General features: G+C 45.5%; 1 protein-coding gene across 2 annotated transcripts in view; it reads right to left on the bottom strand.

Moving 5' to 3' along the window:
- The window catches only part of MYO1E (myosin IE), a 214,987-nt gene that overhangs the window by 10,936 nt on the left and 183,567 nt on the right, over nucleotides 1-20,484 (bottom strand). For both annotated transcript variants that reach the window (XM_059056186.2, XM_059056187.2), the window contains 4 exons: nucleotides 14,790-14,936; nucleotides 13,100-13,257; nucleotides 10,138-10,230; nucleotides 7,056-7,257 (listed from right to left, as the gene is read on the bottom strand). In XM_059056186.2, coding sequence (XP_058912169.1) covers nucleotides 7,056-7,257; nucleotides 10,138-10,230; nucleotides 13,100-13,257; nucleotides 14,790-14,936 — 600 coding nt within the window. The remainder of the gene's footprint in view (nucleotides 1-7,055; nucleotides 7,258-10,137; nucleotides 10,231-13,099; nucleotides 13,258-14,789; nucleotides 14,937-20,484) is intronic.

The following is a 20,484-nucleotide window of genomic DNA, read 5'->3' as shown; positions in this document are numbered from 1 at the left end:
CAACCTGCATGTTCTGAGGAAGTAGCAGAAGGGACAGTGGCTTAAGAGTCAGAGTCAGTGCACTGGGTTTGGGGCCCAGTCCTGACACCGGCTGGCATGTGACTTGGGGCCATCACTTCACCTCTTTAGGGATCAGTGTCTTCACGGGGTAAAAAGAGGGAATTCCGGCCATGGCCCAGGCTCTTCTTCTAATTCTAACAAGGCTTTACAGAGTGCTCTCAACAAGATCCCTACAGTCAGATGTACCATGGAACACAGGAAGCCTGCCCCGATGGGGCGGTCACTCTCTCCATTCACCATACTGTGAATCTGGAAAGCACCACGGGAATCAGTCTGTGAGAACGGACATTTTCCCAGCTCTGTTCGACAGACTCAGCCTTCAACCCAGACAATCTCCTTCCACCACTAGGTGGCGATCCTGTGCAGTCAGTAATGAGGAGAGAGGATGGCTTTCTACCAGCTGCCAGAAATTATCAAGGTCTTTTAGGTGCTGACTGACTCCACTTACAGCCATGAAAAAGGGATTGAGATTTTCTTACACAGCAAACAAGACCCCCGTGCCCAGGGCGCAGGAACTGGCTCAGCCCAGCCTGTGAGAGGGTTGTTAACGCTTTCAGGAGCTTTGTGGTCAGTTGTTAAACAGAGTCATTATTAAAGATGAAATTGAACACATTTAACTGAATAAATTATATTAAAAGCAAAGGCAACAAATACTCATAATCTGACCCTACCTGATTACCTTACCGCATTTTACATCTCTCCATGCTCTTGAAGTTATGAACGTCTGCTGCCCACCTGTGGTGGGAACACCGTAGGACAGTGGGAGACTGTACGTCTCCCCCCAGCTCTGGGACCAGGGGTAGTCACCCCGGTAGCTTGAAATCGGCCACAGTGAGCAGACACTGGCAAATGTTACAGCTCCCGCCTTTTCAGCCCCAGAGAGCTAGTCGTTCACAGCACACCACTCGCTGTCCCTCCACCACCCTCATGATAACTCACTTTCACTCATCTAAAAGTGCTCTGGCCTAGATTTATTTTGTGATGGATATGCAGGATTTAGATAATTTTGGTAGTGCTCACATTTTGTGATATTTGTATTCCAAATAAACATCACAAGATTGAAAACTGTTATAAAAACAACTATTTCATTGGGATAATGGGGGCAGGAGCAAGAATTTCAGACTCACAACGACAAAATTATTTTTCCTACTGCCACTGGTATATAGCTATAAAACTCTGCACCACAGAGCAAATCCAGTTGTTTCATTGTATGTAACTCTAGCACAATGTAATTTTTCCTGTTACTATCTGACCCATCATTTCAGGGTAATCTGTACAGTTGGCCCTTCACATCCATGGGTTCTGCATCCCAGATACAGATTCAACCAACCGAGATTGGAAAATATTCAGAAAAAAAATTCCAGAAAGCTCCAAAAAGCAAAACTGGAATTTGCTGGGCAGGGCAACTATTTACATAACATTTACATTGTATTCAGTATTATAAGTAACCTAGAGATGATTTATAGTACACAGGAGGATGTGCATAGGTTATATGCAAATACTATGCCAAATACTATGCCATATTATATATAAGGAACTTGAGCATGAACGGATTTTTGTATCTGGCGTGTGAGTGTGTGTGTGTGTGTACCAATCCCCCATGGATACCAAGGGATTGTACACATTTACCACTTTATTGTGTCTATTCTTCATTAAGAAAAGAAACAGGGCTTCCCTGGTGGCGCAGTGGTTGAGAGTCCGCCTGCCGATGCAGGGGATACCGGTTCGTGCCCCGGTCCGGGAAGATCCCACATGCCGCGGAGCGGCTGGGCCCGTGAGCCATGGCCGCTGAGCCTGTGCATCCGGAGCCTGTGCTCTGCAATGGGAGAGGCCACGACAGTGAGAGGCCCGCGTACCACAAAAAAAAAAAAAAAAAAAAAAAAAAAAAAGTAAAGAAACACATGAAGAAGCTCGGCTACAGCACCTTGCTTTTACAGCAGGTCTTTTTCTGAGTAGGGAAATTAAACATCTAATGCAGTCACATTATAACCCACACCAGAAAGTTTCCTGAGTAATCAAGCACATTATACCCAGTTTGCTTTCTGAAAACCTGCACCGCTAGATAGAGAAGCCCTGTTTTAGTGCCTGGGAAGACCAAGTGGTGCCTTTGCCCTGAGACATCAGGATGTCGACCGACCTCTGAGCCCTCATGGACACCTGCCTGGTCTCACAAGAGGCCAGAAGCCCACAAGAACACAAACCGCCAAGTGACATCAATGACAACAAAGCACTGTAAAGTCAGGGATTGTTCATTTGCTCTGTTCCTGGGTTGTAGGTTGTTATAGTGATTGGAGCAGAGGAGGTTTAACTAGAAAAAGACTGTGGAAGAGTAAAGCAGGAGAAGGAGTTTTGGACTTTAGTTACTGAAATGCAGCTGTAGTGTCTGTTGCAATATTACCTCTCAGCTCTCTGTTTTGCTGTTGCTCTGACCCCACAGAGAGCAGCATGGCTGCTAGATGTGTGTGTGTCAGGGAAGCGGGACGGGGAGAGGGTGTCTCCCTGACTCGTCCCCTTGTCTTGGCTTCGCGAGGCTGCCCATTCCCCCCCATTAAAGCCAGCAATGCCTGAAGCTTAGCCCCTCATGGAGTCTAGAGCTCTATGCAGGCCAGAGGTTTGAGCTCTTGAGGGTAAAAGCCACTGGGCCAGGGGACACCCACTTCTCAATCCTGGTAGAATATTAATATTTCCCTGCAAGACCAAACCACATGAATAACAGTCATAAAATAAATATAAATAAACTTTCAAGTTGCATTGTGCTTTATAGTTTACAAAGCCTTTATTTAATCTTCCTGAAACCCTGATTGGGTTTTAAATTTCCGATTATTAGCTCTATTATATAGTATAGGTGAGGAAACCAAGGTGTAGGAGGATTAAGTGACATACACGAGGGTGTCAGCTGGTAACTAGTGAAACAATCCATGTGGCCAGCACCTGGCACACAGAAGGCACATGGTTCAGTAAATATTCAATGCATGAATCAATGAAGGAAGGAACAAATGACTCGGGACTCATACCCAGTCCTTGCAAGTGTGAATCTGTGCTCTCTGCACATGGCCAGGCCACCTTCTGTGAACTTCTCTGCAGTCTCCACACCTCTGGGACACCCGGGTGTGCCTCATCTGTGACAGGGTGAGCTGGGATTAAGCTTTCAAATATCACGTCTTTGTTCTGCAGATGTGAAATTTATGCCTTGAAATTCCAAGAAGGAAAATAATGGCATTTTATTTCATTGGCTCTTTAAAATGTGCTCTGTTCCAAAAGGTTGAATCTATAAACATTACTGGAAATTTGGGAACGGATGCCAGGAATTCCTAAGCTTCGTGTCTGCCTGGGCCAGGATATGGCTGCTGTTCCTGCAGATTATGGGTTAAGAAATATTGCTATTGGACACTTGCTGGAAATTGTAAGCTCCTTGAAAAATATGGCTCCATTAGGAGAATCCTGTCAAGAGACACACAGGCAGCATTTAAATTTTTCTATCGATCTTTCTTTTGTGGCATGGCCAGAAGCCCTACCACTGAGCACTTCCAATATTTTTCTGGTTCTCCAACTTCTAGTTGGATTAATCTCTGGAGTATCTTGAAATTTCCTGAAGTTGTCCTCCCATGAAATGGACCACAGGATTAAAAAGGCTAACAGAAAAAACATTTCCAGTCTGGGTTTTAATGCCTCCAGTAATGAACTGGAGGTAGATTATGTACATCTCAGTTATAGGAGGGAAAATATAAAGCATACTTGATTGGCAAATCAAGTGTTCCTGTGAGGCCAGAGCAAAGGCTGATGAATGAACTATTTATATGGATTCTTGCTTTACCTGTTCTCTTTCCCTAAGACTCAGGAAGAGCTTGAACCTGAATCAGACTGTTCAAAAGGTATGTTAAGGGACTACAAGATTATGATTCCTTCTACATCTTAGTTTTCTTGGTCAATGATAATAATGACGATGACAAAACATGGCATGGCAAGGGTAAAGAATCCAGTTGGGGTGGTAATTAATTTAGTGAAGGCTTCATGTTCTCTCCAAAAGCAAAAACAAAAAACCCCCAAAACATAAAACCCAAACTGACTGAACCCAAAATAAACTGACAAAGACGTTCCTGAATTAACTTGAGGTGCTAATTACACCATTTGATTTTATCCACATTGCACGATCCAAAAGAGATGACAGCTTATGCTAAATATGTCTATAAAGAAAAGTGCATTGAGGGTGGGAGAGGGAAAGGAAAGATGAACCCAAGAGTTGAAAGTCCAAGGGACTTGGTGGTAATCTCCCTTTTATAGGTTGGTAAATTCAAGGGCACTGTTTGGGACTGTAATGTAAACAGGAACTTTCGTCTCTGTGGAAAGGTACAAGCTCGGGACCCCAAAGGTCCCTGTTTGCTCCAGCAACGTTCCACGGAATAAATGCAATTCATGTTTTCTTGGCAGAGAAGAACTGTTGAATGTAGGTAACCACGAGGCCCCTGAAATGCTTGTCTAAAGTCTCTGGCCACATTAGAAATTATTTTAACTTTGACTTTATGTGTTTTAGAAAATAAATACAAAGAAAAAGCTCAGCCTTTTGATCAGTTATGATTTCTTAAGGAATATTTGCATCACAGCAGATTTAAGTGTACAAAGGAGGCTGGCTGGGATTCTTGTAGCTACAGGACTCAGTGTGCCTCATATGAATTTTATACACAAGTTTTACATACAGGAAGATCTTACTGCCTAGTAGATGGTTGTGAAGGTTCCCTCTCCTTCCAGCCTCACAGCCACTGCCAAAATAGCATCACATATGCCTGATCTTTAGGCCTAAAGGTGGCAAAGGGTGTGATAAGACTTAAATAGGGAATAGCACAGCTGAGGGCTGGAAGGGAGCAGCCTCGGTTAAGACACAATGTTCCTAAATTGCCTGCTTTTTGGCTGACAGATGCTCCCAGCTGGCTGGTGTGCAAGTCTGTAACTTGCAAAGCAGGCTGGAAAGATGGTTTTGCTTGCCAAAACCAAAGCAAAGTAGGAAGCTAGCAGACAGAGCTAAGAGATTTGGTGCATTTTGCTGACTGGTTTTAATCCCCTGCCTACTTCGGGAAATCAAACTGGGCCCAGAAAGCCTTGTTTGATTATTTTAGTTTCTTCCGTCCATTTGAATAGTAGAGGCCTGGGTTATGGAGTAAAGGCTCCAGTTGCCTCAACAGCCCCCTTCCAATTCACCTTTATACAAAACGTCCCTGGTTTCATCAAAATGATTTGACAAGTGGTTTTCAGAATGTGCTCCCTGGATCAGCAGCATCACCATCGTTTCAGAACTTGGTAGAAATGTAAATTCATGGCCCCTACCCTGGTCCTACCGAATCAGAAGTACTGGAAGTGGGCCAGGAGGTTCTCCAGGTGATTCTGGTGTACATTAAAGTGTGAGAACTACCTCTTTAGACCAAGCCAATCAAGTCAACCATGATCATGAGAACTGGTGGGATAGAGCCACTTATGCAAGAGTTGGGGAAGCACAGAGAGAGATCTAACAGAAAGTGGCAGCCGCTCTCCTGATGGCCATTTGTATAAAACCAAGGTGCTTTCCTCTCTGTAGCCCAAATGAGGTAAGACTTGCTAGGGGAAAAGGAACACCAGGAAAAGAACCTGGTGACGTCTGGAAGAGTTCCCAAGAGCTCTGCGGTCTTTGATAAGGCCTGGAGGTGAATGGGTGGCTGCCCACCCAGAGGAAAGAGCTGTTGCCTCTCACCCAGCACTACCCTGTTTTGTACACAAGTCTCCTGATCACACTTGAAAGTTCTTTATTATTCTACAGATAGGGTGAGAATAGAAAATGGAGGTGGGCAGGAGGGACGGGAAGAGTGAGCTGCAGTAACCCCACGATGGGGTTAGGCAGAGAGAACTACTGAGAATCATGAAGAATCGGAAGATTCCTCAAAAGTCACTAGCTCATCCACCATGAGATAATGATTGCTTCATCACCACCATCATCATCATCGAGCTGCAGCTGACTGAGTAGCCTCCTACATGCCTGGAACCATGGTAGGTGTTTTATGTAGATTTTCTCTAGTCCTCACCCCCACCCCCACCCCAGCAACCCTGCAAGCTTGGTGGTATTACCTCAGTGTACAGATAAGCAAAATGAAACTCAGAGAGGGTTAGGAGCGGGTCCAATATTAGACAGGTAACAGGGGCAGGAACAGGATTCTCATCCTTATCTGGTATGTGACACCATCACTCTATAAGACTCCAGCCTGGTGATTTCCATCCAGCCTGTGCCTGAATACCTCCAGGGACAAGGTGCTCCTTACATCCTAGGGTAGTTCATCTTTGGCCCACTGGAATGTTCCTTTGTTTACTGGTGCCAAAATCTACTCCCCCCTGGCAGAGTTCACTCACTTGTCTTGAAGCTGGCCCTAGTGATATGCCTGGTGACTCCACAGGACCCAGCAAACCCCCTTCCTACACTGATAACTCTGAATATCCACACAGAGTTCCAGGAAGCTTTACTTCCTCCAACTAAAAAGCCTTGGTTTCTTTTCCTCCCCTCTTCACTTTCTGCTATAGAAAGGCAGAGAGGGTCTCATTTTAAAGCCCTGAAGATTTGTCCTCAGAACCAAACATCTGCATCTCATAGAATGCTGGGATGGTATTCTTTATGTACCTAATGACTCTTTGAGCTGTTGTGTCTACGCAACTTCAGGCACAGACATAAATAGAAACCCCCGTTATTCCTCAACCATCCCAGAAAGCAAAAAAGGTCACAGAGTGATCAGATCTCAGGGTGGAAGGGGACCCCTCTTCTGATGTTTCCAAGATAAGGCCTCTCTGGAGAATGAGGTGTGTGGGATCAACTTGCCTGTACTTTTAGAGGGCCTCACAGCCTTGGGGCTGGGTGACAACACACGTGGGTGGAAAACCGACCTTGAGAATCATGCGTGGATGGTCCCCCAAATCCTTGAGCCTTGGTGTGGCTGGTGGAGATGGAGGTTGTGAGTTTCACCCATGGGAGGTGGGGCTCTTACCCTGCAGCACCCTGGTCTGGGACCCTGAGGAAATCCAAGCTCTCCGGCGTCTGTGACACTCTGTCTGAGCCAACGGACTGTTGTCGCGGTAAGGGTGGGCGAGCCATAGAGGGGCACAGGCTCTTCTGAGTTGACCTCTGGTTTCCAGCAGCGTGGGGATGCGGCACAAACTGGTTTCTAATGACTCCATTCTGATGGTAGCCTAGAAAGTGGGAAAGAGGAGAAAATAAAGCAGAAGATTTCTGATCCTATGCTAAAGGCTCTCCAAATTTTTTTCTGCCCGTTAGCCAAGAGTGAGTTACTTAGCTTTTCCAGGCCTCAGTTTCCCCTTCTGAAATAAGGGAGGGCATCATTGCTCATATTTTGCGAGGAAGAGAGCCCAGGACATTGTATACTGCCCGGCCAGTGCCTGGAACATAGCAGATGCTCATGCATGCTTGTTGATCCTGACTTTAGAACCACCGGATGTGCAGGGGTTTCGAAGCCAATGGTCAAAGAAAGGTAAGCCTGCAACTAGTTGGGAGGCACATTCTTGGGTCTAAGAAAAATGATGACGTTGTGATTCAAGAGGGCTGGCAGGCAGCTGTTTAAACAGCTGGACATCCATTTTCAAAGGGTCAGTCCGGGGTGTCCTCTGCAGGAGCCTGCTGTGGGAGGTGAAGAGAGCACTCCACACAGGCAGGGGAGATGTGGCCGTTGGTTGGATTAATCTGGAGAGAGCAAGCTGTCTTAGCCAAACTGTTCCTGGTCAAGATCACATTATCTGGTAACAGACTCTGGTGCTGGGCTACAAACCGTGCGTCTTGGATGAAAGCGGCACTGTTCATTCCAAGCTATGTATGAAGAGGCCCTTATCTCTTCTCCCACTGACAGATTTGGGGAAGGGTGAAGGGGAACAAGGCTCCCCAAGGCACGCTTTTGGTGAACCCACCATAAAGCAAACCTCTTCCATCCGAATTAAGAGAAGAACTCCCTGGTACCAGTGGGATGACCCTTAGTTTATAAGGCGACTCGGGGTTCAGGTTTGGCTCTGCCTCTGATAGCTGTGTTGACCTTGAGCGAGCTACTTGACCTTTCAGAGTGTCAATTTCGTCATGAAAGAAACAAGGAGCTTGGTGAGACCCCACTTGCTGCCAAGGTTGCCGAGGACAGCAGAAGGGCATTCAGAGTGGGACGTGTTCTAGGGCCATGATACTCAGAAGGGGTCCTATAGATGGACTGCTCGGTGCCACTCGTGACCCACCCACCATCAATAAGCTCAGAAATTAAGAGCAAGCATTTAGAAACGTTCACAGCAGTTTCACAGACATATCTCATGTCTGTTGAATCTAATAAGAAATTTTGGCTTATATTTTGAATGCTTTTAAAATTCCATTCTTCTAGTAACTTTTATTATATCTTACAAAAGTATAGTTTGTGATGGATTAAAAATTAAGTAAAAAAACCCCCATAAAAACACAAAACAAAACAAAACAAAACCCCAAGCCCTTGATCCTTCACCATAGATAGTATGAGAAGTACTGATGTAAGGGATTAGGGTCCAACTGCCTCATTTTTCTGGTGAAGAAGCTGTCACATACAGAGGTTGGGAGCTGTGCTCAAGGTCAGGTATTTGGTCTGAGCAGACTGTGGCCAACACAGCTGAGGCAAATGAGCTTTCCAGGTGGTCTGGCCAGGATTTTGCACGGGCGGCTTGGGCGGCTGGCACATAAGCAGTAACAAAATACTAGACTGGTTCTCTTAGGTTCTTTTGTGCTTGGATTTTCTTCAAGGATAAAGGCAGAGGGGAGGAAAGACAGCTGGGCCAGGCAGGATGGGGACTCCAAAAGAGATGAGAATTAGTTTCTCACTGACAGGCATGGTTGTCTATACTTTAGCATGCAACTGTGAGATTCCAGAGCAGGAGACAAAAGAAATGCTTCTTACTGCTTATTTTGGACACTGCTACAAATAAATTCCCTTGTCTGGGATGATATGAGTCAAGTGTGGTCCCAAGATGACCCTTTTCAGACCTACAATCCTAAACTTATTAACATCAAACATTCTGGGGGCAGTTTCTTATTAACTGAATGGTGAGTGATGGAAAAACATTTTGTGAGTTTTGAGAGTACTCTTCCAATACTAAACAGATTTTTTTAGGGGCAAAACCTCTTACATTTATTTGGGTTTGGATTTTGACTTGCATGCTATATTTTTTTTAAAAATGAGAAAACTGAAACATAAGATCTAAAAATTTTTCTGAATCAATTTTGTATTCTCTCAGATATTGCTTTATTTCTTGGAGCAGTTCTCCTAGATTCTATCCGATTAAGAATAGATTTTCTGGGCTTCCCTGGTGGTGCAGTGGTTAAGAATCTACCTGCCAATGCAGGGGACACGGGTTCGAGCCCTGGTCTGGGAAGATCCCACAGGCCGTGGAGCAACTAAGCCTGTGAGCCACAACTACTGAGCCTGTGCGTCTGGAGCCTGTGCTCCACAACAAGAGAGGCCGTGATAGTGAGAGGCCCGCACACCGCGATGAAGAGTGACCCCCGCTTGCCACAAGTAGAGAAAGCCCTAGCACAGAAACGAAGACCCAACACAGCCAAAAATAAATAAATAAATTTATTTAAAGAAAAAAAAAAAAAAAAGAATAGACTTTCTATTTATTCACTCAGCTGTTAACTAGTTGCAAAGTATTGTCATGGTATTTGGCTGGAGCTGAGTAGTGGTGGGGTTATACCTTGCAAACTCCAATTTCCATAGAGGCAGTGTCCTACAACTTAAAAGCTGATGACTTTCTGGTTGGCATGGACAAGGAGCTCTATTTCCTCTTACTGATGTACAAAGCCTTTCCTAAGGGAGGTAACATTGCCAGGTAAGGAAATGCAAATTGCTAACTCAGCCACAGTGCACTCTCACTAGCTCATACATACCTTCCCTGGATTTTGGGGTCACAGGTAGGCCCATTGTGTTGGGAGGAGTACATCTGGCACTGAAATGGCTCACGCTGGCTAATATGTGGGCACTTATTGGCTAATGCGTTTCTTCCTCAAGGCATTTTACACATCTGGGTCTAGTCTATGGCGCATGCTTGGCTTACCTGGTGGCGGAGGGGCAGCTCTCATTGGGTAGTTGGCATTGTGAGTCCCACTGGAATAACCTCTGCTTTGAATGGTGTTCCTTCGGGTAGGACCTGAAATAAACCAGCAAGACAAAGTTAAAATCGGTACTACTGGCTGGTTTTATGGCTCCCGATGGTTTTGTGCTTATGGAAAACTTTTGAGAAGTTTGGAACGCAGGTCTCCGTCGGATCTGCAGGAGACTGGTTGCAGTGGAGACGGCTGTTTGAGGGAAGAATTGTCCTGGCAGCTATTGGATGGGAGGGGCTGGAGGACATGTGATGGAGGGAGGGATATGAAATGTCAGAGCCAACAGCTTTACAAAAAGGTATCATTAATAAGCTTACAAAGGGGTTTCTATTGTTGTAGACTTTGCAAAGAGACAGAGGAGACATCTGAATGTTCGCACTCATGTTCTGACCACAGCACCGCAGAAGCCGAGGCTGTGTTTGCTACACATCATGGTCACAGGTGTGAAAGGACACCGCAGCTCCAGCACCTCTGCTTTAGTCCAGAGCCTCTCTCGCCAGAGTTTGCATTCTACAGTCTTCGAAGTAAACACAGAGACCCTGAAGGGTAGAAGCAGACTGATACCCTGGACACAAACGTGCAAGTGTTAGAAAACAAGCAGGGCCAAATGGAGCTTCATGTGGGCCAGAATTAGGGCTGGGGCGGCAGGGCCACTGGGGGCCAGAGGAGATCTCTGCAGAGACTATGTGTTGGAAAGGAACACAGTAAACAAGGTCTCAAGTGGGACGTGAAGGAGCTTCAGGACATGAAGCTGATTAAACCAGCTGGAAGAGGGGTGCAGAGGGAATTCCTAGTAAAGAGAAGAGCAGGAAGTGGTAAGGCATGACAGCATAACGCAGAGGAGCTGGGTCTCAGGTCCTGGGGCAAAGGAGAGGAGGCCAGGTTAGGGTGTCCCCCTTCCTGCCCCCTTTTCTCCATGAAGATATAATAAAACACCGTATTAGACAACGTTTCACTTTGAGTCCTACTGAGCATTGCTCATACACATCTTGCTGGTTATCTGCAGCTCTCCTTTGCCGTGCTCTGTGCCCTGGGTTCTGAGCCCAGTGGAGTGCTAGGCCTCTGCATTCCAGTTGGGTTTGGTCAGTGGAAGGCACTGGCAGGAGACTGGGGTGCCAGAGGAGAGAGGGGCTGGGGTATCTCTTCCTTTTTTTCCCCAAATTGAAGTATAGTTGATTTATAGTTTCTGGTGTACAGCAAAGTGACTCTGATATATACACATTCTTTTACAGATTCATTCCTGGGGTCTTCTCTACCCATATCCTTAGGAGTAATAGTGGCATCCTGCTGTTCTTTGCCCGAGTCCCAACTTTGTTCCCTTAACCCTGCCGACACTCCTGCAAAGAGTGCTGTCTTCTGCAAATACCAACTGATACACAGATATATACCAACATTTTCTGAGTGGCTATTTCTCTGTACTGTATTAGTGAGTTATATAGTATGTGCCAATGTGCGCCTTGTAGACGGATGTCATAAAGGCCTATTTTATGCCTGTCATACTCTTTTTTTTTTTGGCCGTGTGGCTTGCGGGATCTTAGTTCCCCAAGGAGGGATCGAACCCAGGCCCCGGCAGTGAAAGCACCAAGTCCTAACCACTGGACCACCAGGGAATTCCCGACCTGGCATACTCTTCATCGACCGTACACATGGGCTGCATTCTGTAAAGATATATACATTATATGAGTACATAGCATATGTAATTACTCTATACTGTGCCTTATAAATATAATTTTATAAATCTCACTTATAAATAGAAAAAGAGAAAAAAAAAAAAAAAAAAATAGAAAAAGAATCAAAGGCCAGTAAAGAAGTCAGACTGTGCTGTGAGTTACTGCATGTATGTTTTCTTTTTTTTTTTTTTTTTTTTTTTTTTTTTTTTTTTTTTGTCTTACGTGGGCCTCTCACTGTCGTGGCCTCTCCTGTTGCGGAGCACAGGCTCCGGACGCGCAGGCTCAGCAGCCATGGCTCACGGGCCCAGCCGCTCCACGGCACGTGGGATCTTCCCGGACCGGGGCTCGAACCCATGACCCCTGCATCGGCAGGCGGACTCTCAACCACTGCGCCACCAGGGAAGCCCTGCATGTATGTTTTCTAATGAAGCAACTGACAGTGAAGGAGGGCGGTATTAAATGTGATGCACAGTAACAGAGCAAAACCTTGTAGGGAGCTGGTAAATATGGTCAATTTCTCTCAAATTGACAGAAAAGGGCTTCCCTGGTGGTGCAGAGGTTAAGAATCTGCCTGCCAATGCAGGGGACACGGGTTCGAGCCCTGGTCCGGGAAGATCCCACATGCCGCGGAGCAACTAAGCCAGTGTGCCACAACTACCGAGCCCGTGTGCTACAACTACTGAAGCCCACGCGCCTAGACCCTGTGCTCCACAACAAGAGAAGCCATCGCAATGAGAAGCCCGCGCACCACAACGAAAGGTAGCCCCCGCTCGCCGCAATTAGAGAAACCCCGCGTGCAGCAACGAAGACCCAATGCAGCCAAAAATAAATAAATAAATTTATTTTAAAAATTAAAAATAAATAAAATTGACAGAAAGGATGAGGTTTGTATTGTTGACAAGATCAGACTGGAATGGGCTGGGAAATGTAAAGCCAGCAAACTGATTTGTTTTAAACACAATTCATGCTGTAATGCCAGGAATACTACACATAACTACAAAATCATTCAGAAAGGTTTAACCTGCCCATTTGCCTTGATGTTGGTTTAGTCTGAAATGTTTTGAACCGAAGCAAACCCCAGCCACAGGAAGCAGTCAAAGTACTGGTTCTTTGCCCTGCAGATCTGTGCAGTGTTAGGAGCATTTGGTAGGAAGAGTTTGGCACAGGGCAGGGTGAGGGAGGGCCAGGCAGGAAGCCCAGAAGCCTAGCAGTGGTCCTGCCTGTGGGGCCCATGAACACTTACGGGAGTTCTTGGGCAGCCCGGGTCCGATGCTGACCTGCAGCACTTTGTTGCTGGGCTTCAGGATGGCCAGGTCACCGAAGCCTTGGTGGAATTGCACTTGCCGGGAGCCCCCTGCACTCCAGGGACCCCAGTTCTCCTTTTTCAACTTGAGTTCAAGCCTGCGACAAGCATATTTGTTGGAATCAACAAGTTGGGATGGAGCAGTGAGAAAGTGCGGCTCATAGACCCCCCCCCCCCCCCAGCATGGCGTTGTGCTGCTGGGCAAACGTGCTATAAAAACAAGGCAAGGCTGGATCATCGGAACCAGCACCGGGCCCGGCAGACAGGCGTGATAGTCCGTGGGTTTCCCCGACGGAGGCAGAGCATTTGGGGTCCAGCCCCTGGGAGACACCAGTTGGTGAGGGAGGTACCCCAGTACAGGTGCCTTGTCGCTCTGTCAAGTGGATACAGGTGGAACTGCCCCGGGAACAGAAAGAAAGGCCAATCACCAGGCCACACCTGCTGCGGTATGTCACTGTGTTTCTCTGTGATTGCCCAGGTCTGTGTTTGTGGAGGACTGAGAGATGCCAGACACAGAGAGTTCACATCTTCTTTGCACAGAATGTGGCTACTATTTAAGTTCTATTCCTCCACCCTCACCCCTACCCCAGGGAAGAAAAAGACAACATTTCCCTCCCCAAATAAAAGGGAAGTTTACTCACAACTGCAGAACTCAGCTAGTTTTTATCTTCCACATTGCCTATATGCCTACATAATGCAATTTCATATTTTGGTTTTTTTACCTTATATTTTTTCATGTTGTGAGACAGAAGAATCATAATTGCAAGTAGCCGCCTATTCTATTGAGTGGCTTGGCTATAGTCTTCCTTTTTTTGAGTTATTCCTTTATCACAAATTCCCAGAGAAAATTAATTGCCCCCCGTACTCATGGCCAAATTGTTCTTTGGAACAGCTGTAATGGATTCATTCTGTTTCCAGTGTCTATTTCACTGTAACCACAGCAGCATGAGTTATGGTAAGGTCCCCTCCTTATGGGATTAAGGCTTTACTTTGGCCTATTCCTTGTGTGTAGGAAGAGTGGAGGATATCCCCATTGTATAGATGGGGAAATAATGAAGCAAAAAAAAGCCAAATAACTCACTCAGCAAACATGAGATTAGAAGTTCAACAGTCTGCCAGTGTCTGGTCCATGAGACAATGTTAAAGCAAATGAAGGTGAGAGCCCAGACACAAGACACCAGCCATCCACAGCCCCCAAGTCTCCAAATGCCCCAGCAACACGCTGTATTATGCATTGATCTTGGGAACTTAAGCTCCACTCCAATCACTTTCTTCTGCTTCAGGCTTACACTACTTCTGCCTGCTCTGCTAAATAAAATATTATTTTATCGGTGATATATAAAACCTGCCTTTTCCTGGCCTCACGTTGGTGACCTTTGTTCAAAGGACAAGATACACCATGCAATGAAGTAACTGTCTCACAGAAATGCAAAAGTGACGTTTTCAAAGCCTGTAGCAACCATCCAGACTGTCTTCTGCAGGCTCTAAGAGTCCATGGGGGAAGCCAAGGCACCCAGGGCTCCTCAGAGCCACCCAAGCCAGTCAGACCCCATCCCCCCACCCCATAGGCCTCCCCCTTCTCTCAGCCTGGACCTCAACAGTGAGATCAAGGCCTCAGACCCCAACTTACGTGTTGCTAAATTTCAGAGGTAGTTGCTTCTGGGTTTTTTCCTCATAACGCTTTGCTAAGAGGCTCAAGAACTCAGTTTTAAAGACGGATTCAAGCAAACTGTCATATTCTTGCTCATGAAGAATAAAAAGGTCATCCTGCATAGTACTGCAAAGAGATTGGAAAGACTTAATGAAAGCTGTAGTTTTGTTTATTCCATGATTTTTTCCACTCCTTTTTTAATCCTGTAAAATAGCACTAAATTTCTACCGTCTTTCTCTCTGTAATAACTGAAAAGCTTTAAAACCCAACACAATGAAGTACAAAAATAAAGTCACTAAAATCTGCTTTTAAAAGAAGTTTCCTGCTTTTAAAAGAAGTTTCCAGGGCTTCCCTGGTGGCGCAGTGGTTGAGAATCCGCCTGCCAATGCAGGGGACACGGGTTCGTGCCCTGGTCCGGGAAGATCCCACATGCCGCGGAACGGCTGGGCCCGTGAGCCACAATTACTGAGCCTGCGCGTCTGGAGCCTGTGCTCCGCAACAAGAGAGGCCACGATAGTGAGAGGCCTACGCACCGCGATGAAGAGTGGCCCCCGCTTGCCGCAACTAGACAAAGCCGTCGCACAGAAACGAAGACCCAACACAGCCATAAATAAATAATAAATTAATTAATTTAAAAAAAAATTCTTGAGTGCATACTTGAATAACCTTAAAAAAAAAAAAAAAAAAAGAAGTTTCCAAAAGCATAAGTGAAATATTCTCTCACATGACTTTTTTTTTTTTTTTTTTCTTTTTCTTTTTCTCTCCTTTGCGGTACGCGGGCCTCTCTCACTGTTGTGGCCTCTCCCGTTGCGGAGCACAGGCTCCGGACGCGCAGGCTCAGCGGCCATGGCTCACGGGCCCAGCCGCTCCGCGGCATGTGGGATCTTCCCGGACCGGGGCACGAACCCGCGTCCCCTGCATCGGCAGGCGGACTCCCAACCACTGCACCACCAGGGAAACCCTCACATGACTTTTAAAATCAGGAATTTAAGGACAATTTGTCTGTATTAAAAAAAAAAAAAAAGTTTGTTTTCAAACATCCCTACATCACAACCATGCTACCTGCACTAAAATTTGTTGTGATGAAGACCCTGACAACCAGTGGCTTAATCTCTGTCACTCAAGAACATGTGTAAAAGCAATTCAGGGCCAACATGACAGTTCTACAGCGCCTGGGAGCCAGGCGTCTACTCCTCTTTACAAGTACGACCAGGAAGTTGTACAAGTCATTTCTGCTCACGCCCCATTGGCCAGCACTGTATCACTCGGTTACACCTAGGTGAAGGGAGCCTAGGAAATGCAGTCTCTGGGTGGGCTGCCAGCTGTTTACATGGAAAGGAGAGAATGGGCATTACAGGACAGCTCACAATCTCCACGATACCTCCTTGTTCACCAACTTTTCCAAACTTGGAATTGAAATCTTTTCTTAAAGTGTGAGAATAATATACCTCAGAAGGTGTGGCCGCAAAGCTCCTATCATCGGCCTGTTTCTAGGCAGATGAAAAGTCTGGAATTGTCTTAATCACTTCAGTGACAGCAATTCAAAACTCCAAAAGGCACTTGTGTAAAAGCTGCTCACAACAGCTCCGCCAAGTCATTTGGAATTAAAGAAATAAAGCCCCAGCATCCTAGCACAGGTCTAAGAAGACCTCTGCTTTAGGAAGGAGGGTGTACAATGGGGAAGAGGCAGAAAAGAAGCACCACTTTTTGGTGTGTGCGGTGGAGTGAAACTCCCATTTCAGCTGCCTGACTCATGTCTGGGCATGTCTGTTTGCCTGGCTGTACTTTAGGCGGGACAGTGATTATTCAACAGGGTTATTAAATGAGTCCAACACAGGAAACCTTGAGAGGTTTAATGTGCTCAGATGTATTAGAAGTTTCATGATCATAAAGAAATAAAGCAAGCAGGCCAAAACATCAAGGTCAATTATCAGCATGAGTCCGGAAATGAGAAGAGGCTGTTTGGATACTTTGACTTCAGCCATCAAATTAAAAAACCCCTCCCTTTGGTGACCCGAGTCAGAGAGTTAGGAAATCATCTTTACCCAGGCCAGAGTTCCAACTCATTCCCCTCTCCTCAGCCCAGGTTCCTAGATCTGAAAACAAAGCTTTTACATTTTTTTCCCCTAAAAAAATCAGACTTATGTTTGGACTTCACCCCCGTCTTATTCATAGGCTCAACCTGCAATTCCTTAGAGATGATTAGCATAGAAGGCCATGCTGAAAGATGCTGTCCTAGTCCCTGGTTTGGCTGACCACTGGTTCTTTATCCTCTCGCCTTTGTGGCTTACTGTGGTACTGCTAACAACACTAGAAAATCTTGTTTCACTCCCTTAACCAAGATCTTCTTCACAAAAATATTAGTTACAAAACCCTGGGTAAATGCTTTTTTTTTTTTTTTTTTTTTTTTTAAAAAGCTGAGGGCTTCCCTGGTGGCACAGCGGTTGAGAGCCCGCCTGCCGATGCAGGGGACACGGGTTCGTGCCCCGGTCCGGGAGGATCCCACGTGCCGCGGAGCGGCTGGGCCCGTGAGCCGTGGCCGCTGAGGCTGCGCGTCCGGAGCCTGTGCTCTGCAACGGGAGAGGCCACAGCAGTGAGAGGCCCGCATACCGCAAAAAAAAAAAAAAAAAAAAAAAAAAAAAGCTGAAAAGGCAGTTTCAGGTAGGATGGCCCCTGCCTTTATTTCAGCCTTTAAAAAAAAATGTTTCCTGCTTATGAAATAGATGCTCCTTTTAGTAAACTGAAAACTACAAAGGTTAAAAAAAAAAGAAGAAAATAAACCTTATCCAGAATTCCACCACCCAGAGAAACCAGTGGCACCAGTTGGGGATGCTACATTAATCTCTCTGAGAAAGTGCAGATACACGTGATGTCAGGCCTCAGCACGGGCCTCCTGGGAGAAGCTTCACCCAACCCCAGGGGAAAGGGCTCACTGCCATCTTTTGTGTCCCAGGAGTATCATGGATAACAGTCTCTCAACACTTGTAAGCTGTGTGCCCCATGTTTACTCAGGGCCCTGGCTCCTTCTTCCAGGATGGAATGGAGCTCCTTAAGGCAGGGACTGTGTCTCGTTCACCTTCAGATCCAGAGCTGAACACAAGGTAGGTGATCAGTCCAAAAACATAGAGAAATTCCAGGTTTCCAAAAGCTCAAAAGCCACAGCAAGGCAAGGAATGTGTCAGGTCAGCTGAACAAGCAGTGAAGCAGCCTGTTCTTCTTGCCAGAGGTTTAGGGCAATCAGGCAATGAAACAGTCTAGGCAAGAATGTCGTGCCCAGGGCACCTGGAGCCTCTAAAGCCCCCTCCTCCAGGCTGATTTCCCCAGTATGTACAAGTACTGGAAAATCTACCGAACCAGACAGGCAGCCCCACAGCTTTTGGTCTTAGGTCTCCGGGGGTCAGCTGTCAGGATGAGGAGGACTGGAAGCTTCATCAGAGAGAACCCCACAGAGGAGATTTTATAATTCCAATCTCATCACGTACGACAGGAAGGCAAAGAACATGGGCTATTGAAGTTTGTGGCCACCCTGCCAGCAAATTGAGTTTTTCAAGTAAGAGAGAGGCCAGGTCAGTATACGGTTCTTGGATAAGAAGCAGCTCTTGAAGGATCCTTCAAAAATTCATTCTGGGCCTTCTGTCAGCAGAATCCCCAAAACCTTGGAAATCCGATGTCTCACTGCATATCAGTGGGTCACTTCCTGATCGTCTCACCACGTCTTCAGTGAAGGCAGAAATGCACGTGTCAGTGTTTTGGTCTAACTTTTATTTAGATAAGGATTTTCCTGGCCCTTTGAGTAACTGTTAGTCTTTGTAGCTCTCTGAGCTATTGGGTCTAATCTATTTTTTTTCTTGTAAGTTAAAAAAATTTTTCTAAAAATTTCAATTATAATTCAACTAGATATATTACCATTTATAAAAAGGTAAAGACTTCTTGGGCTTTCCTGGTGGCACAGTGGTTGGGAGTCCACCTGCCAATGCAGGGGACATGGGCTTGAGCCCTGGTCCAGGGAGATCCCACATGGCATGGAGCAACCAAGCCCGCGAGCCACAGCTACTGAGCCTGTGCTCTAGAGCCCGCGAGCCACAACTACTGAGCCCGTGCACATGGAGACTGCGCTCTGCAACAAGAGAAGCCACTGCAATGAGAAGCCCACGCACCACAACGAAGAGTAGCCCCTGCTCTCCTCAACTACAGAAAGTCCGCACGCAGCAATGAAGGCCCAATGCAGCCAAAAAAGAAAAACAAACCAAAAAAACAAAAAGGTAAAGACTTCTAAAAATATGATGTCTATTGAAGGATTAGGAAAAACTTTTTATTATGAAAAATTTCAAATATCTAAAAAAGCAGAATACCAGAATGAACTTCCACATGTCAGGAGGTTTCAACAGTGATCAAGCCACAAACAATAAAATTTATCTACAGTCTCATTCCCCCCACTTCCATACACCAGCTAGGTTACTTTAGAGCAGAGTAAAATGTTATATTATTTTATCCTTAAATATTTTAGTCTGTATCTCTAAAAGATAAAGCTTCCTTAAATAAAAATAACCACAATACCATTATCACACATAAAGAAATGAACAGTAAATCCTTCATATCAAATAGGTAGTTATGTTCACATTTCCCCAAATTGTCCCGTAATTTTTTTTGTATGGTTGGTTTGTTTGAATAGGGAGCTATGAGCCAATATGGCTTTCCCAGTAGTTGCAAGAGTTAGGGACGGGCTGAAAGATGAAGCTTGTAGGACACTTTGACAGTCTGAACTAGAAGAATCCATTAGGTGGTCTCTCCAGCCAACAGTCAAGAAGTAAGCCTCCTAAAGTGTTCAAAACACATTACAACTTTCTTCCCGAAGAGCTAGACAACTGTTAAAATTTTTCTCTATGCCGATACTGAAATACATTGAGAACACACACACACACACACACACACACACACACACACACACACACGTTCTCCTGGTACCACAATCCATTTCTACTCTGGATTCCATTTCACTACTCAATCCATTTCACACTCCACGACCCATGTGGTTGCATTCCGAACTTGGTTTAGATTACTAGCCTAACCCAATGGCTGAAGGAAATGCGGGAACGGTATTAAGCAAGTTGGGGCTCAGTAACTGTAACGTGCAGATATAACAAGTTTAAATGACTCAGGCTCTTTTTTCCCCCTAGATCCAGAACAAATTTCAGGCTAAGTACCTCATTTTATTACATCCTTTAACAAGGAATGGCCACAAGGAAGCAGATGTCCAGAATACTAAAGAGAAATGCAGAAATACTAAAGAAATACTAGTATTTCTCTTTAGAAATACTAAATATTAGTATTTCTCTTTAGAAATGCTGAAGAGAAAGCAGAAAAAGAATCTGATTTTACTATGAGACAATGTATCCCCAGAGGCTGAGAGAGGAGAAAAAAAAAAAAAGACAGAAGGAACAAACTTCAGTGTGAATATCCCAAACCGTGATAAGCCTCAAAGACTTGATCATTAAGATATTAAGTGTCACAGTGCTTGGTACAAATGTAGGCATATCATGATCAAGCACTCCTTGATGGTCTGAAGGCTGCAGACAGACCTGGGCAATAATAATAGAAAGAACAACGATCATTCTCAGAGTAATCAGCACATATGCCCCAAAGCTGTGACTCCTGGGCTTGTAGCCACGGCTAA

The sequence above is a fragment of the Kogia breviceps genome, chromosome 3 (assembly GCF_026419965.1).
Source record: "Kogia breviceps isolate mKogBre1 chromosome 3, mKogBre1 haplotype 1, whole genome shotgun sequence".
NCBI classification, from domain to species: Eukaryota; Metazoa; Chordata; class Mammalia; order Artiodactyla; family Physeteridae; genus Kogia; species Kogia breviceps.
Note: the sequence above shows the minus strand (reverse complement) of the source record. Positions and strands in the feature narration are given on the sequence as shown.